The 18,777-nt window shown below is 42.3% G+C and overlaps 1 protein-coding gene across 3 annotated transcripts in view; it reads left to right on the top strand.

The window, feature by feature from the left end:
- MIPEP (mitochondrial intermediate peptidase) overlaps positions 1-18,777 on the top strand; it is a 159,322-nt gene that overhangs the window by 113,830 nt on the left and 26,715 nt on the right. For all 3 annotated transcript variants that reach the window (XM_054446835.2, XM_063650613.1, XM_063650615.1), the window contains one exon: positions 15,478-15,599. In XM_054446835.2, coding sequence (XP_054302810.1) covers positions 15,478-15,599 — 122 coding nt within the window. The remainder of the gene's footprint in view (positions 1-15,477; positions 15,600-18,777) is intronic.

Below are 18,777 nucleotides of genomic sequence, written 5' to 3'. Positions count from 1 at the left end.
GTTTTTGGTTTTGTTTTTGTTTTTGTTTTGGCAAGGATATTTTTATTTCTGGTAGCTGCTGCCTGTTCTTGTCTTCATTTTCCACAGCATCTTGGTTTTGTTTAATGAATGTAACTTTTTTTGGTAAGTAAAACATATATGCACATAGACCCTACGTACCCCAAAGACCTTACAGTTTAGGCAAGAGGTGATGAGGATCTAAACCTGGGCATTGAGGATGAGTATGGAAGGGAAAAGCTACAAGGAATATATTGAGATAAAATTATCAAGACTTGAGGATTGATTGGCAGTAACTGAGGATAAGGAATCAAGAGTCAATGCTGATCCTCAGCCTAAAAAGAGCACCTAGAAAAAGCCCACAGCTGACATTATACTCAGGGTGAAAGACTGAAAGCTTTCCTCTAAGATGGGAATAAGACAGCAATGTCTGCCATTGCCCCTTCTATTCAATATTGTACTGGTGGTTTTCACCATAGGAATTTGTCAAGAAAAAAAAGCATTCATATTACAAGGAAGAAATAAAATTATCTCTCTGCAGATGACATGCATGATCTTGTATATAGAAAATCCTAAGGAATACACACACACACACACACACACACATATACAGAACTGATAGGCTGGGTGCAGTGACTCATGCTTGTAATCCCAGCATTTTGGGAGACCGAGGCAGGTGGATCATTTGGGGCCAGGAATTCAAGACCAGCCTGGTCAACATGGCAAAACCCCCGTCTCTACTAAAAATACAAAAAATTAGCCGGGCGTGGTGGTGTGCACCTGTAATCCCAGCTACCAGGGAGGCTGAGGCAGGAGAATTGCTTGAACCTGGGAGGCAGAGGCCGCAGTGAGCCGAGCTCATCCCATTGCACTTCAGCCTGGGCAACAAGAGCAAAATTCCATCTCAAAAAAAAAAAAAAAAAAAAGATCGGATAAACCAGTTCAGCAGGGTTGCATGGTATGAGATCAATATGCAAAAATTGTTTTTCTCTATTCTATCAATAAACAATCTAAAAATTAAATTAAGAAGACCATTCTATTTACGATAGCATCTGGAAGAGTAAAATACTTAGGAATAAATTTAGCAAAAGAAATTCAAGACTTGTACAAACTGTAAAATATTATTGAAAGAAAGAAGACCTAAATAAATGGAAAGATGTCTCATGTTCATGGATTATAAGACTTACTATTGTTAAAGATGGCAATACACCCCAAATTGACCTACAAATTTAGCACAATCTCTATCAAAACCTCAGCTGCTTTTTTTGCAGAAAATGACAAATCTAATCATAAAATTTCTCACAGAAATGTGGGAGACCCAGAATAGCCAAAACAATCTTGAACAAAGCTAGAGGGCTCACACTTCCTAATTGAAGCAGTTACTACAGAGCTACAGTAATCAAGACTGTGTGGTGCTGACATAAGGATAAACATACAGGTCAATGGAATACAACTGAGATTCCAGAAAAAAAAAAGCCATACATTTATGTTCGGTTGACAACTAATTGGGGAAAGAGTTGTCCTTTCAAAGAATGGTACTGGGAAAACTGGATTTCCACATGCAAAAGAATGAAATTGGACTCCTACCTTGTACTATATACAAAAATTAACTCAAAATAGATCAAAGACCTAAATTTAAGAGTTAAAACTGGAATATTCCTAGAAGAAAACATAGGTTTACATACACATTTATGACCTTGGATTAGGCAATAGCTTCTTAGATACATCACCTAAAGCATAAACAACCAAAGAAACAAGATTTTTTTTATTTTAATGGGGACAAATTTTTTAATTTTAATGAGTTCAAATTTATATCCAAAGAACACTACCATGAAAGTGAAATAACCCACAGAATGGGAGAATATGTATCTGATCAGAGTTTAATCTTTAGAAAAACAACCCATTTTAAAGTGAGCAAAGGGTTTGAAGAGATATTTCTCCAAGAAAGATATAAAAATGACAAATTAGCACATGAAAAGATGTTCAGCATCATTAGTCAGGGATATGCAAATGAAAACCACAGTGTGAGACTACTTCATTTCCACTGGGATGGATATAATAAAAAGATGGGCAGTAGCAAGTGTTGGTGTGAATGTGGAGAAATTGGAACCCTCATACGTTGCTGGTGAGAATGTAAAAGGGTACAGCAGCTCTGGGAAACAGTCTCATAGCTCCTCAAAAACTTAAACAAAGTTACCAGATGGCCCAGCAGTTCCACTCCCAGGTGATAGGGAACTCTCACCCAATAGAACTGAAAACATATGCCCACCCAAAAATGTATGCACAAATGTACATAACAGCATTATTCATGATAGTCAAAAAGTGGAAACCACCCAATAGAGGGCTGGATGCACAAAAGTGTTATATGCACACAATGGAAAATTAGTCATAAAGAGAAATGAAGTATTGCTGCAACATGGATAGACTTTGAAAACATTATGCTCGGTGCGACAAACTAGACACGAAAAACCTCTATTGTGTGAATCCATTTATATGAAATATCCAGAACAGGTAAATCCATAGAGACAGAAAATAGATTAGTGGTTGCCAGGAGCTGAAGGAAAGAGAAATGGAGAGGGACAGTGAATGGACCCGGGGTTTCTCTTGGGAGTGAGGAGAATGTGCTGGAGTTAGGAGGATAGTTGCACAGTTTTGTGAATATACTGAAAACCATTGAAGCGTACACTTGAAAAGAGTGAATTATATGGTGTGTGATGTTTATCTCAATTTTTTAAAGTTGCACAATTTTGTGAATATACTGAAAACCATTTAAGTGTACACTTGAAAAGAGTGAATTATATGGTATGTGACGTTTATCTCAATTTTTTAAAGAAGAGTCACTGTCTTAGAGCAGGGAAGGGCTGTGATGGGCCACACTCAATGCCTCCATTCCTTCCCAGGAAGAGGGAGACTGAATTGCCATAGAAGTTAGAGACCAGCTTTCCTGGGAAGGGTGTTCTGGCTAGTGTTCTGAGGGATTAGGTTTAATGTTGTAACCTATAGATCTAGAAGGAAATATGAGGCCATCACCTCACCTCAGCCTTCAACAAGTTGTCACTCACCACAGATCCTTTTAACGTTACACCTCAAACCTTCAAACTTAGGAGATGTGAGAAGAAAGCTCTTATAGAGCTTCTATATATAAAATACCTATAATATTATTATAGCATTTTAAGGTAATGCTAGTTGATTCTCTTTTTATACTAATAATTGTAAGAATACTTCAGCGCAGCAGCATTATTTATAGTGAATACTGCTTTTAACTAATGGTGTTGAATATTTTTATCTAATAGGTTTTTTAAATTTCCATAATATGTGCTGTTTGGCATTACCCAAGTTTTCCATATATTTCAGCCACAACTGTAGCAGTTTCTTTTTTGTTAAAAAAAAAATTGCTAAAAAACTCTTGCATCAGGAATTTGGGAAATTCTTCAGATGAAACAATCAGGGAGGATTGATCACATGTTGATAGACTGTAGGCAGCCTTAGTCATTTCGGTGGCTCAGTCACATTCTTTATTTCTGTCAGTTATTCTGAACAAAATACAGGTAGTAACATGACCTGCAAATGACATACTGTCACAAGCCCTGGGCTATCCTTTAGAATGTGCAGTTCATAAGCTCTGGAATGCCTTTACATGGGAAGGGGGGGCAGTTGTTATGGATTCCTGGAGGTGAAATTGTTTTTATTGTCTTTATTAATTTAGTTTCATCTTACCAGGAGCATAATCCTTCGTAAGACACACCTCCTAATTGTACATGTCTGGCTTTTTACCTCTCAGGCAATGTAAAGGAAAGTTAATAGGATGTACTTTTTAATAGGATCTTAGGGGGATCTTTCACCATTAAAATGAGAAAATAAATTTGGGGAGCAGCAGTTATTCAAACCAAGGAAGCTGAGTGAATCATTTAGAGTTATTAGGTAAGGGTTAATAGGTAAGAGACACTGAAATGAGGATGTGGCTGTGCAAACACATTTCACGGGTTTCAGGTGAAACATGACTGTTAGGGAAGAGTCTGTGTAGGAGTCATGCATTCTTCAGTATTTCACATACACCTTGGCCTAAGCTTATGAGAAGCTAATAGCAGTATTATTTTAATTTTGTTTTGTCACTTCAGAAATGCAGATGTGTGTGTGTGTGTGTGTGTGTGTGTGTGTAGTCAGCAAATTAGTTACATGTGACCTATTTATTGATGACTTTGTAATTTTACTGATTTTTGAAACTAGTTAATTATAGAAAAAGAATTTGAACTTACAGATGTAAATTGTTTCCAAATTACAGTCATTTATGTCTAATATTCTTACTCCTTTTATCACTGTTTGTGTAAATATTTATTGAAGACACCCTGATAGTCACTGATACAAAGAGGTGTCTGATGTCCACCCTGCTTATAAAGGATTCTGTTAGCAGCTGACAAACTGGACCATCCCAAGGACCAGCACAGTGCACACTTTTCCCTTCCCTTCTCTCCTTTAGCCCATGCCATAGCCCTAGGAGGTGGGTGTGGCCACGGTCAGGGTGGTTTTGGGATCTGGTGTTGGCTGTGCAGCCGGTAAGTGCAGAACCTGCATTCCCATAGCACTTGCTGCAGTGTGACTGTCCGGTGATCCCGGATTTACTGTCTGCACCCCCAAGTGACTGTGCAGCCATGAGGGCAGGGTCCTCTCTAGTGCTGGCCAGTTGTGAATTCGGTGAGGTTTGGAAAGATGGATGATTTTCAAGTCTCTGTGCCTAGTGTTTATGTGCCACGCAGAGGTACAGAGGAAAGGGTGGTGAGCACGCACAAGACACAGAGCAGGCCCTCACTGCCAGGGCCAATGCTGAGGTGAAGTTAGGACAGCCTCTCTAGTTTTCTCTATGAAGACTTTAAAAGCACAATACAAACTCATTAGAAAATAATAAACTCGTGTGTTCTACCCCCTCTTCAATAAATCTTCCCACTAAAATAATCCCAGGTGCTGGCTGATTAGATTAATGGGGAGGGGGCAGTGGTGGTCTCTGGTTGGGGGTGAGTGGCTCTGAAGGTGAGGACTCCAGCCCGATTGCAGGAGATCAGCCACACCAGAGAGCACCTGGGGGAGGCCAAGTCCCCAGGCAGGGGAGTTAGGCCCTGATTGAGCAAGAGGGTATGGAGTGGGAGTTCATCTGCACAGACTTCGATGCTGGGATCCCAGCTGCCTGGGGGCAGGGGGACGGCAGTGAAACCAGTTGTTCCAATTGTGCCTGGAATTGGCACTGAGACAGCATCCTGACCCCCTTCCCTTTTTTTAATCATCAGAGAAGGTCTTGTTGAAGAAGCATAATTTGAAAAGACATTGAGGAAAGTGAGAATGAGCCATATGGATCAGCCTGGGAGAAGAGTATCTGAGGCAGAGAGGACAGCTAGGATCAGGAGCTTACCTGGAGGCTACTGGACCAGCAAGTCAGCGGCATGTCTGGAGCACCGTGAACAACGGGAGTGACAGGAAGTGAAGTCTGAGCAGGACAGGGTCTGAGGAAGCCATTCCAGGGTTCTGCTTGCCTGTTTAATGAAAGAAGTCAGTAGGCCCTTGTCCTAGCCCATTTTCTGTTGCTTATAACAGAATACCTGAAACCGGGTAATTTACAAAGAGGAGTTTATTTTTTATAGTAATGGAGGCATGGAAATCCAAGGTTGAGGAGCTGCATCTGGTGAGAGCCCTCCTGTTGTTGGGGACTCCGCAGAGTCCCAAGATGGGACAGGGTCTCACATGGCAAGGGTGCTGAGTGTGCTCACGGGCTAGCTCAGGTCTCTCTTCCTCTTCTTATAAAGCCACCAGTCCCACTCCCATGATAATCTGTTTATGAAGGCAGGGCCCTCATGATCTAGTCACCTCTTAAAGGCCCCACCTCTCAATACTGCCACTTTGGGGATTGTTTCAACATGAGTTTTGGAAGGGACCATAGCAGCCCTATGTGACATCAAATTGTCCCATTTGTCCCTCTCCTTTTTGTATTGCAACTTTATCTAACAGGGTAGAGGTGCTGGCTGCCCGATTCCCCATGGCAGGCAGAGACCTGGGTTCTAAAGCTACGAGCCCCTACAGGAATGGAGCCTCTGCCCACAAAGCCCAGTTATAGCCCTCCCCCCACGCACCTGCTTCCTTGCACACCTGTGTGCAGTCTGTGGGTGATACACCTGCCCTTGGACTCCTTCCCATTGAGAAGTTACTGTCCCTTCTGCATCACTTTTTGTTGTACTCTATGCCTGGAGAGAAAATCTCATGGTCTACAAAGGGCACTCATGTCCTTTTCCATTTTTCCTTTCATGGATTTTCTCTGATCCTATGCAGACACACCTCCTTTACTGAAGGACTTATGATTATCATGAAAACAAAAACAGAACCCTTCTCGTCGTGTGCCTCAGGGGTTTCATTGACTCCCAGAGCTGCCTGATCAGGGTTCAGACACAGTACCTGTTCCTGCAGAGGCCCCGTTGCTGTCCTGGGCTGACTCTCCTGACCATGGACGTCCTTATTTTCTGTGTTACTTCTCTGACACTTTCCCAGTGTTAGCATGGGTTCCTTTAGAATGACGGGGAATTTACCATTTTCTCAGCAGATGTTGGAGGAGAGAGAAAAAGCAATGTTAAAAGAGTTTTGACTGGGAAGAAAAAGAGCAAGTGTTTGTTGGTTCTGGTTCTGTGGTTGTTGTTTTTCATTTGTCTTAATTAGATCCATGTTACCTTTCTATGTCTCATCTAATCAACTGACTCCATTTGAGTCAGTTACATCCCTGCTCTGCTAATAGATTTGCTTTTGATAGACACAATCCTGTATTTCCAGGGGTTTTTTAATATTACATATAAATTACATTAACAGTCGAGGTTAGCATACTGAAAAGATGTGCTCCTAGTTAATATTTTGTGTGTCATTAACATTACATCTGCCATACTACTTTGTGTGGGTTTTTGTTTTGTTTTGTTTTGTTTTTGAGACAAAGTCTCACTCTGTCACCCAGGCTGGAGTACAGTGGTGTGATCTCAGCTCACTGCAACCTCTGCACCCAGGCTCAGGTGATCCTTCTTACCTCAGCCTCCTGAGTAGCTGGGACTATAGGTGGGCTACCACGCCTAGCTAATTTTTGGGTTGTTTTTGTTTTGTTTTGTTTTGTTTTTTTGGTAGAGATGGGTTATCACCATGTTACCCATGCTGGTTTCAAATTCCTGAACTCAAGCAATCTGTCCTCCTTGGCCTCCCAAAGTTCTGGGATTACAGACATGAGCCACTGCACCTGGTCAACATTTTAAACTATAGTATTTACTTATCATAGCTTGTGTAAGAACTTTCTTTTCAGCTGTAAAAATAGCTCTGTGGTGTGTTTTGATATGTATTTTAGCAGACATGGTAGAAACAAAAGTTACAGGTGTCATACATACACAACATGAATATGGCATAGACATCAGTTTTGGTGTTAGTGATGTGAAATCAAGCCGGGTATAAACTTGGCCTCTCCTTGCCTATCAGACTAGCAGATAGAACCAGTGAGCTGGTAGCTTCATCAACATATGGTGTTCACCTTTGAGTCCAAGGTGGTGATTCCAGGCTTCACCTTTTCAGAGCTAGCAGGAAAGGAGAAAGGACAAGGAGGGCGAGTAGCTTCCTTTTGCAGAACCCAGCTGCACACGTCCCCTTTACGCACAGCCATTTTCAAGAATATAGTCGCACAGCCACACGCCTCGGGGCATCCGGGAAATGCAGTCACTGCCACAGCAATCAAGAGCCCTGTTCACACTTAGCAGGAAAAGGGTATGATTCTGTTTCTAAAAGGAAAAATGGGAAAATGAAGGAAGGGACACTTACTAATCTCTGCCAGTAGCCTTGGGCAAATCACTCTTTTCAAGTCTATTTATAAAATATAAGCTGATAAAATATTTACAAAAAAAATTTAAAAATATTTACAAAGGGCCGGGCGTGGTGGCTCGCGCCTGTAATCCCAGCACTTTGGGAAGCCGAGGCAGGTAGATCACGAGGTCAGGATTCAAAACCAGCCTGGCCAACATAGTGAAACCCCGTCTCTACTAAAAATACAAAAAAATTAGCTGGGCATGGTGGCACGTGCCTGTAGTCCCAGCTACTTGGGAAGCTGAGGCAGGAGAATCGCTTGAACCTGGGAGGTGGAGGTTGCAGTGAGCCGAGATCATACCACTGCACTCCAGCTTGGGCAACAGAGTGAGACTTCGTCTCAAAAAAAAAAAAAAATTTACAAAGATACTGCCCTTCAAACATTTTCACAAAGACACAAGGTGTATCTTTATACACCTTCCATATTTGCAGGCGTTTATTCTCAAAATAGTATTTTTAACATAACTCTCATTTTAAAAAATAGATATTGGTGTTAGTTTTCAATTGCTATATAACAAATTTCTACAAATGTAGTGGCTTAAAACAGTGCCTATCTCACAGTTGCTTTGGATCAGGAGCCAACACAGTGTAGCTGCTTCCTATGCCTGGGGGTCACACAAGGCTGCAGGCAAGTTGCTGGCAGGGCTGCAGTCTCATCTAGGAGCTTGGCTGCATCACCCAGGTTATTGGCATAATTCATGTCCTACAGTTATAGCACTGAGGACAGGCTTCTTACCGGTTGGCTATAGGCTACCCACAGGTCCTAGAGGGCCCCCCAGGTTCCAGGGTCCTCCCCCAGACCTCTGACAGTGGGCTTTCCCAACATGGTCACCTTCTTCCTCTAGCTACCAAGGAGCGTTCTAGAGTGAGCTTGCTAGTAGATGGAGACATCATGGATAACATGATGTATTCACGGGAGTGACATCCGGAACCACTGCCATATTCGGTTGGTTAGGAGAAAGGAGCAGCTTCTGTCTATATTTAAGGGAGGGGATTCCACAAAGGTGTGACCATCAGGAGGATAGGTCATGGGGCCTCCTGAGAGTGTGTCCACCGCAATAACTGTTTCACTTAACAACACTTTATATTCCAAATGGAGAATTCCTGTCTGTTGGGCATTGTTATTTCATGGGTTTTGGTAAACTGTCAGTAGGGACTTTTTATCAGTTAGAAGCACTAGTCTCCAGTGATGCATGGAACATGCACACACATTGAGAGAAAGTGAGTGAGAAAGAGACAGCATGGACGTGCGAGGCAAATAGAAGGATATGTCCTCTGCTCTACATTGTGGTTAAATCGTTAAACACTTCTGGAGTGTTTAATGTATCTTTTTTAGCAGACCAGTGATATTGTACACAGAGAATGTGAGAACTCAAAATGGTCTTTCTATGAAGACAAGCTCAGGAACTTGCTTCTTCCTGCCTTGTTATCCTGATTACAACAGGTGCAAGTGTGAACAAGAAGATTATATGAGCTCATACAGTATTACTAGCCCATTGTTTGTTTAGAGTCTCTAATGCTTGAAGGAGATAACATACTCAAGGAAGCCCTACTCAGATTCTCTGCATGATCCAGACCTGGAGATGTGGTACCAAAATTAGCCTGAGAAGTCTTACATCATCTATCAAATAATGTAGTCAAAGAACTATTTTTAAAAACCATTTATAGCCTAAGATCCAAATTTGTTTTTAACACTGTAGTATCTTCTTATCTGCAAAACAGATATGGTAGAAAGCTCAAAACAATCCAGCGAAGAAAAATACTTCTGAAATAATGAATAGGATTATTCCATATCAGAAGCGTTTTTGGACAGTTGTTGTGTGGTGGCCTTGAAATGTACTCTCTCGGACAGTGTCACATCATCATTGGTATATAGTCAGTGTATTTAATATATTTCACTACCATTCTTACCCTAATACCACTCACTTCCCTAGTCAAAAATAAATTACTTAAATGAAACAGCCCTTATAGTACAACCCAATACACCGGTCTTGTAAACCAGAAATATTATTCCTGGGCTCTGCATCTCAGCCAGATGTCCAGTTGTCAGTAACATTGAGTGTCATTGTGAAAGAATCCCATGGTGTCCATCTGTCCATCCATTCACTCAGCAGATTGCTATTGAGTTCCCGTTGTGCTTCCAGTACTGCAGTAAGTCCTGACTTGGGCACAGTATGTAGGCCATGCCCTTAGGAAGTTTATAACACACATCAGAGGAATAGGTTGCATTTCTATACTCATGGTTTATAGGGGTCCCCTGCTTATTCTCAAGGGATATGTTTCAAGGCTCCAGGTGGATGCCTGAAGCTACAGATAGTACTGAACTCTATATATACTATACATACATACCTATGATAAAGTGACATTTATAAATTAGGCACAGTAAGAGATTAACAGCAATAAGATAGGACAACTTATATACTGTAATAAAAGTTTTATGAATGTGGTGTCTTCCTCTCTCAAAATATGTAATTATAGTACACCTGCCTATTTTTGGACCAAAGTTGACCATAGGTAACTGAAACTGTGGATAGGAAAACTGCTATTACCTTTTCACTTGAGTTGGGAGGACTACTGTTTAGTCTCCCTCAGTATCTGTGGGGAATTGGTTCTAGGACCCACCCCCCCACCATGGATACCAAAATCTGAGCATGTTCAAGTCCTGTGATTGGCCATGTGGAACCTGCAGATAGGAAAATTCGGCCCTCCATAGATGCAGGTTTCACATCCCTGAAATACTGTATTTCCCACCTGTGTTTGGTTGTAGATGCAGAACCTGCCAATATGTATTCGACTGTATTCATTGAAAGAAATCCACGTATAAGTGGATCCACTTGTGTTGTTCAAGAGTCAACTGTATAATGTTCCAGTGATAAAATCATTTTAAAATAAATTTTAGCTAAAGTATTTCTACCTTTATAGCTGGACATGAAGAAATTGTATACTATTTAAGAGTATAGTTGGCTGAGCACAGTGGCTAACACCTGTAATCCCAGCACTTGACAAGGTAAGCAGATCACTTGAGGCCAGGAGTTCAAAACTAGCCTGGGAAACATAGAGAGATCCTCATTTCTACAAAAATTTTTTTAAAAAATTAGCCAATTATGGTGGTGCACACCTGTGGTCCCAGCTACTCAGGAGGCTGAGGTCTGAGACTACTTGAGCCCAGGAGCTCCAGGTTACAGTGAGACATGCTCATGCCTCTGCACTCCAGCCTGAGTCACAGAGTGAGACCATGTCTCTAAAAAAATTTAAAAAGAGTGTAATTGGGAGAAATGGTTAGTTCCATTATTTCCATATCTAGCACACAGTTAATGAGTGCTTGCTCTGCACTAGCCCCTGTTCTATGTTTGAAACTGAAAATAGATAGTAAGTAAATGGCTCATTGCTACCTTTCCATTTCTGGCCCTGGAAAATCGTGGCATTAGAGTAGGGCTATAGGCAAGTAAAAATGATCAAAGAGCCTTCCATTCTCTGGAGTTCTAAAGCAAATGACCATATCCATGGGTTTCCAGACAGGCTGCTTTGCTGGCTCCAAGTTTTGTCTTTCGTGTGGGATCACTGAGATTATCTAACTCAAGGAAGGTTTAAATAGGCATGCCTTGGGACAGCAGTAGGATTTGAAAATCTGTGTCTCTCACCGTAATAAAAGGAAAACTACAAAGATGTTTGCATGGTTTGCTTTTGAAATCAGATCCACACGTTAAATATCCTGAAGGAAGTGTGAAAGCTTTTATCCATCTGACAAATATCCCTTAGGAAGAAGAAAACTTCAATTTAAAAGGAAGAGGATATCATAATTCCAGAGCTTAAGATGAAGTGCTATATTTTATTTTTCCAGATGAATGAGTGAAATGGTAATAAGGACTTAATATTAGGTTGAATTAGCAGGAATTCAGCAATTGTGTTCAAACAACGGTGGAATTGTAGGTCTTAGTCAGCCACAGACTTGCAAACCCATGATGAAAGGTGTCAGGTGGAGATAATTTATTTAGCATGTCTTGAGGTGTAGTCCTGAACCCAAACCTGTCATTAAAGAGCAAGACACAATGGGGCATGTGTGTGCCAGAAGACCTGGTTTCAGGCAGGGGGGTCAGGATAAGGCAGACCCCTGGCTGTCCAGGAAATGATGCATGCACAAATCCTGATGTCTCTTTCTACCATTCTGAAAGGTCTTATTTTTATAACTCTGTTTATGGGGGATGTGGGAACTCAGTTACGAGCTGATGAAACCAGGGAACTTAAGACATTTCTTAGCTCAGATCAAATGCCACTATTGAAGTGGGCCTTCTTTCAAGATAAAACAAAGCTGTATTCAGCCTGAATCTAAACAGAATTAAACTCTGCTCTATACTGCAAAGGCTGCCAAACTAGTTCTGGCAAATCACCATGAAGAAAATGTTTCAAAGACAAAGCCCCTTAACTGTATGCTACAAATTCCGGGGCTCGGGGCTTCCACCCCGAGAGACGCTTATCATCAGTAGTACAAGTGCTCGTATCTTGGTGGAGTATCAGATTAAAACAGCAGGCTGTATTCCATTACAGAAGATACCCTCACATCCAAACTGCTTTCCAGACTGCTTCATACGAGAAAGGCTACCAGTGGTCCATGAGTTCTTATCATTGAGTAGATTAGGATTCCAGCATAACAGAAAAACTGACAAATACCCCTTTTAAATAAGACAGAGTACATTGGACTGTGTATATGTTGTAAATGAATTCTAAAAGCCTTTTGACTAAAAATGTAGTTATTCAAAGTTTGTTATACTAGAATTTAATTCATAGATGGTCCTAGGCTCTTTGCTTTTGTTTTAAATACCACTTGCATCTTAATAGGATGAAAAGTACATGTCTACCTTTCTCTGCCCTTCACTATGCTGGAGGGACCTTGCTAGCAAAAGACTATGCAGGCCACGTTTTGAGTGTCCAGCTCCTCCCACCTAGGGCACAGCTCTACCAAGGGCATGGCATCTGTTGCACCTCCAGCAGTCTCTGCCCCACTGTTGGTTGTGTTTTCATGGTACTGTTTGGGGATGGCACTTGGGCCTGAAGTTGGGGTATCTTGTGAGGTAGGATACAGGTCTAGTTGCTGTGAGAGAGACCCAAAACAATAGCTGTGCAAGTGCCCCTGCCCAGCACAGGAGGCAGCTGGCCCCCATTATAGGCCCACACTTCTGACTGGCTGCATCCCCAAGGAGGAAGGGGCATGGATCATTCCTTCAGGACACCACTCACAAGGCGCCTGCCTGACTTCCAATCATATCTTCTTACAGAAAGAGGAGAGCGGATGTGGAGGTGCACTGTGTCTCTGCGGTGCTGGCCCCATGTCCTAAATTGATTGCAGTGCTCCTGCACACCTTGCTTATGACAGAGCCCTTGCCGAGCCCAAGCAAATTAGTTGTCTTGGAGAATCAGACATAACCAGAGTCACTAGCATTACCATGCGTCTTTTAAGCCACTGTGTAGTGAATATAGGGAGTATGCTGCCATGTTCCTGTGATGAAGTAACCATATATTAAAAAATGTTTCTTCCTTGATATGTTAACTAGAATTCATTTATCTAGTTTATAGAGTTGTAGCAAGGATTATACTTTGTTCATTCTTTATTTTCTGGGGAGTTAACAGATTCATGAGAATGTTGTTATCATGGTTAAAAAAAAGTTAAGCTTTTTTAAAAAGTTGTTTATTTATTTTTTAATTATTATTATTTTTTTGAGACAGATTCTTGCTCTGTCGCCTAGGCTGGAGCGCAGTGGCGCGATCTTGGCTCACTACAACCTCCACCTCCCGGGTTCAAGCAGTTCTCCTGCTTCAGCCTCCCAAGTAGCTGAGATTGCAGACATGTGCTGCCACACCTGGCTAATTTTTGTATGTTTAGTAGAGACAGGGTTTCACCATGTTGGCCAGGCTGGTCTCGAATTCCTGGCCTCAAGTGACCCAGCTGCCTCAGCCTCCTGATGTGCTGGGATTACAGGCGTGAGCCACTGTGCCCGGCCCAAGCTTCTATTTTTTAAAAGAAATGTTTATGTCAGATAAAGACAGAAGAAAGTGGATGATTGTCGTGTCAGATTTGTTTCAGAAAAGTAAAAATGTTAAAGTCCTAAGTGTAGCCTTTGAGGACAGTTTTCATAGTCCCAGCTTTGGCTGGGGTGACGTTACAGCAGATATACCATCGCAAGCTCGTGTGCTGTGCTTGCATAGCCCTGCACCTGCTGATGAGTCAGAATGGAGATGTTTTCCACTTTAGCAACAGAAAAAGAGCAGTATTCATAGGAAAAGAAGTTTCCAGTGGAACAGTGTCCTTCCATGAAAATCCATGTGGCTTTTCCTATCATAACTACATCATTGTCCTGAGATACAATGGATGCTCTCTCTCTGTACCGGACTCCAAATTCTCTCCTCCAATGTTGTTGACCAGGCGTTCCAAGTGGGTCAGAACAGATGTGCACGTCCACCCGGCTCCACCATTGGCACTCCTGCCACCGCCTCTAGGCTGTCTTCTCTACGTTTCTGTGACAGAAGTGAATCCCAGAGTGATGAACTTGTACAAAACAATTAGGTGTCTGCTTCTTCCTTCTTATCATTAGAAAATAAGTGGAAGGAGCTTAGAGAAGGAGGGACAACAGTTTGTTCACCCTTCTTCCACTGAGAGGCAAGTTGCTGGTGATTATCTTTGGTTCTTAGCGTTTGTCTCTTCTAAAAAAAAAAAAGCATTCCCAGATTACCCCTCTTTATATAGTTATGATTTTTAAATTCTGTCCCATTTTTCTTCTGCTCTGTGACTTTTTGTTTTGTCATAAAATGTGATTATGGTAAAAACATGGAAGGTTTTTGTGTTACAAAAACTAGCTCATGAAAAGCAGTTCATGCAACAGAGAATCATTGCAGAGTACAACTCTCTGAACTAACTAAATTATTAAAAATAAATAAACTCCTGACTTCACTGTTTTTGTAGATAGTCATGTGAAATAAAATGTGTTATAATCAGTGTAATTAAACTCACTTAATGAAGAAGAATAACCATATATTTGGAGCAAAACATATACATCTATATATGATTATATTTATGTGATACAAAATTTTCTTTGTGTATGTCTTGGTGTGCTAGGGCTGCCTTCACAAAATACCAGAGACTATGTGGCTTAAACAACAGAAATTTACTTCCCACTGTTTTGGGGGCTGGAAGTCCAGACCAAGGTGTCAGCAGATCTGGCCTTTCCCGAGGCCTCTTTGGCTTGCAGACAGCCTTTCCTGTGTGCCCACACCCTGGCATCCACCTTTCCTCCTCTTCCAAGACACCAGTGAGATTGGGCGAGGGCCCAGTCTAAGAGCTTCACTTTTACTTAATCACTTCTTTGGAGGCCGTGTCTCCTAATAAGTCACATTCTGAGGTATGGCTTTGGGTTTCAACATGTGAATTTTGAGGAGACACAGTTCAGCCCCTAACAGTGTATAAAATGTGAAAATATTGATATCATAGGTGACATAGCCTTCTAGGGTAAAATGCAAATGAAAACATTTATGGGTCTCTCTGTGTCTCCATTGTGTTCTCACATGTGATATTCTCCAAGCGGAAACTGACTTGTGTCCCGTGCTGTGTCTCTCTGTTCTTGGCAGGCCTGGCAGCTGCGATTCAGCCACCTCGTGGGGTATGGTGCTAAATATTACTCTTACCTCATGTCCAGAGCGGTCGCCTCCATGGTTTGGAAGGAGTGTTTTCTACAGGATCCTTTCAACAGGTAAGGGGGTAAGTTCTAAAATGTCCCCGCCTTGGACCACAGTAATTCCCCACTCTGTTACATCTGGAAGTCGGGCTCAGAGAACCGCAGCCCACATAACACAGCCAAACCTGGCAGAAAATGGCAGTCTCCCCACACAGCCTCACCCCTCTTGGCTATTCCCACCCAAGCTTGCTCCTGCTTCCTGCAGCTGACCGGTGGCCCTGGACATCCCCCTACCCTGCAGCCACTGTGTAGAGGTGGCTGTGTGGTACCTGAGGGAACCCTTGTATGAGGGCTCTTGTGCTACATGAAGCAGCCCCTGCTGCTCCTGTGGGTTTTCTTGGCTTTTCTGACCTCACCACATGCTACGGGATGCCCACCCCTTTCCACAGAATGGAGGCAGAACAAGGCACTGGAGAGGCTGGGGGCATTGTCAGGAGGAAGTAGCGGTGCCTAGGATCAGTAGTCCTGCTTTCCCAATCTCTTTCTAAAGGCCAGGTAGTGGTTAAACTTCCATTGGGTGGAGAGGTACAGGAGATCCCGTGCTTCCTGGAGGGTGTGAGGGATTCTGTGCTGTGGCTGGGGGATGCAGGGGATCCCCTGCTGTCTGGGGGGATGCAGGGGATCCCCTGCTGTCTGGGGGGGTGTGGGGGATCCCGTGCTATCTTGGGGGGTGTGGGGGATCCCGTGCTGTCTGGGGAGGTATGGGGATCTTGTGCTGGCTGAGGGGTTTCGGGGGATCCTGTGCTGTCTGGTGGGGGTGGGGTATCCCGTGCTGTCTGGGGAGGTGCATGGGGTCCTGTGCTGGGTGAAGGGTGTGAGGGATCCCGTGCTGTCTGGGGAGGTGCAGAGGATCCCATGCTGGCTGGAGAGATGTAGGAGATCTTCTCTTTGCTCCCTGATTTGGCCTCCTGATCCTCCTAACAGGACTCCCTATAACAATAGGAACCAAGAGGTTGTCAAGTTTGGGTCCTATGATTCCTTAGAAGGCTCTTTCTTTGAAAGAAAACCAGTAATTATAATCTGGTGTCAGAGTTGTTTATAGCATTTATCTTCTCACCACACAAATAACTACATCTCCAAATTCTTTTCAGGGAACTTTGGCTGATGAGTGCTATTTTTACTGCTTTATCTTGGTTTTTAGAGTGTCCTAGAGTTTTCACATAGTATTCACAGCAGTCTTGGCAGAAACCAGCACTTTTTATAAGAGAAAACTGAGGCTCAGAGAAAACAATTCAGACGTCACCATCAAAAACTGGACTAAGACTATAATCTAGGTCTTCTCATTCCTGGTTTCTTCTCCCTCCCACCTCCACCTCACCCTCTCAGTCTGTCATACAATTTGACATAGACTTGGATTTTTCTCAGCAGTAATCACATTTGTTTCAAATTATTTGAGTCTGAATGTGATGTCATAGAATTTTTAAATATTTTGCAGCTTGGTACTCACATGTATTTTGTCTTCTGCCCTTTGCAGACTGTATGGACATTTGGTCTGCTCTTCAGATTTTATTTTTAAAGGATCTTTAGCCAAACTTGACATCAGTAAATCAGTTTCAGGGATTATAACTTTTTACTGTAGATTTCTATACAATAGGCAAAATATCATCTTGTTTGAAGTATACTTTACTAGAAAAGCACATACTGTAAAATATATACGTTTCTAAATATTTATATCTTGTTTATGTGTACATTCTTGCCTAGACATGTAGTTGCCATACTTTTACGGGCATGTTAAAGTAAGCTAGTAAAAATGCTCACTGGACTAGAAAATTTCTAACCTCTGTCAAAGTCTCCTTTTTGATCTCACTCCTGAAAAATAACCAGGCTGGAGCCTACATCAGAAAGCCAGGCATTGCAGAGCTGAGGCAAGCCAGGAGCTAGAGGCCTGTGGGGAGGGATTTGATTTAGGGTCAGGGCACTACATCCGATGGCTGAGAAGGGCCTTGGAGCACCCCAGGCCAGGATTCAGGCAGGGCCCCTCAGCACCCCCTGCCCCTGAGGGGAGGCTCCACCTCAGTCCAGGCTTCCTGCTTTGCTTAGCACTCACTTCAGGATGTGACCAGGGCTAGTGTTTGATGTCAGCATGTTTTTGTTACTGTAATGCTCTCAAAAAGTTTGATTAAAGACCATGTTCACAAAATGACCCACATGTAAAGAGGCTCCAGAGCTTCTCAAATGGAAACAATATCAAAATTTATTTAACCTGTCTCATCATAGTGTGTAGTCATGTATGTTAAAGGATTTTGCATTTTTCATAAAATACAAAAGAGTAGTACTAAATAACTTGTTTCCAGGTCCCATTAGTTTGGAGGATTTATGTCTACAAAAATTATTCCAAACCTACTTTCACGTATTGTCATAAACAGTGTTCCTTGTGGAACTCTGTCAGGTAGGCATATCCAGGTGACACAGAGTACCAGAAGACGGGAACAAGGCAGCCTCCACTGTGCCTTTACCACCAGCACACTCCAGTGGAGTTTGCTGATCTGTTAACTGTTATCCTGAACCAAGGTTTTCTGGTGTAATTAACCTTTTCCTGTCAGCTTCTCTTCCTTCACTCTTGTTTTAGAGTGTTCTTTTTCTCTTCTTTATTAGGTGCCATCACAAATTATTTCTTAATGGTATAATTTCAAGCCTCATTTAAAATAATCCTAAAACTATTTTTATAGAGAATAAAATATAATATTTTACTTATTCTATAACAGGAGTCCCCAACCCCCAGGCCACAGACTGGTACTGGGAACTGGGCCACACAGCAGGAGGTGTGGTGGGTGGGTGAGCGAGTGAAGCTTCATCTGTATTTGCAGCCGCTCCCCATCCATCTCCTGTTGGATCAGTGGCAGCGGTAGATTCTCATAGGAGCAGGAACCCTATTGTGAACTGCGCATGCGATCCTTATGATCCTCTCACAAGCATCTAGGATGGGCGCTCCTTATAAGAATCTGAGGCCTGATGATCTGTCACTGTCTCCCATCACCCCTGGATGGTACCATCTAGTTGTAGAAAAACAAGCTCAGGGCTCCCACTGATTGATTCTACATTATGGTGAGTTGTATAATTATTTCACTATATATTATAATGTATAATGTAATAATAAAGTGCACCATAAATGTAATGTTCTTGAATCATCCTGAAACCATCCCTCCCCCATCAACCCTCGTCTGTGGAAAAATTGTCTTTCACAAAACCAGTC

This window comes from Pongo pygmaeus, chromosome 14 (genome assembly GCF_028885625.2).
Source record: "Pongo pygmaeus isolate AG05252 chromosome 14, NHGRI_mPonPyg2-v2.0_pri, whole genome shotgun sequence".
Classification (NCBI taxonomy): Eukaryota; Metazoa; Chordata; class Mammalia; order Primates; family Hominidae; genus Pongo; species Pongo pygmaeus.
The sequence above is the reverse complement of the archived record's forward strand: the minus strand, read 5'-3'. Positions and strand labels throughout refer to the sequence as shown.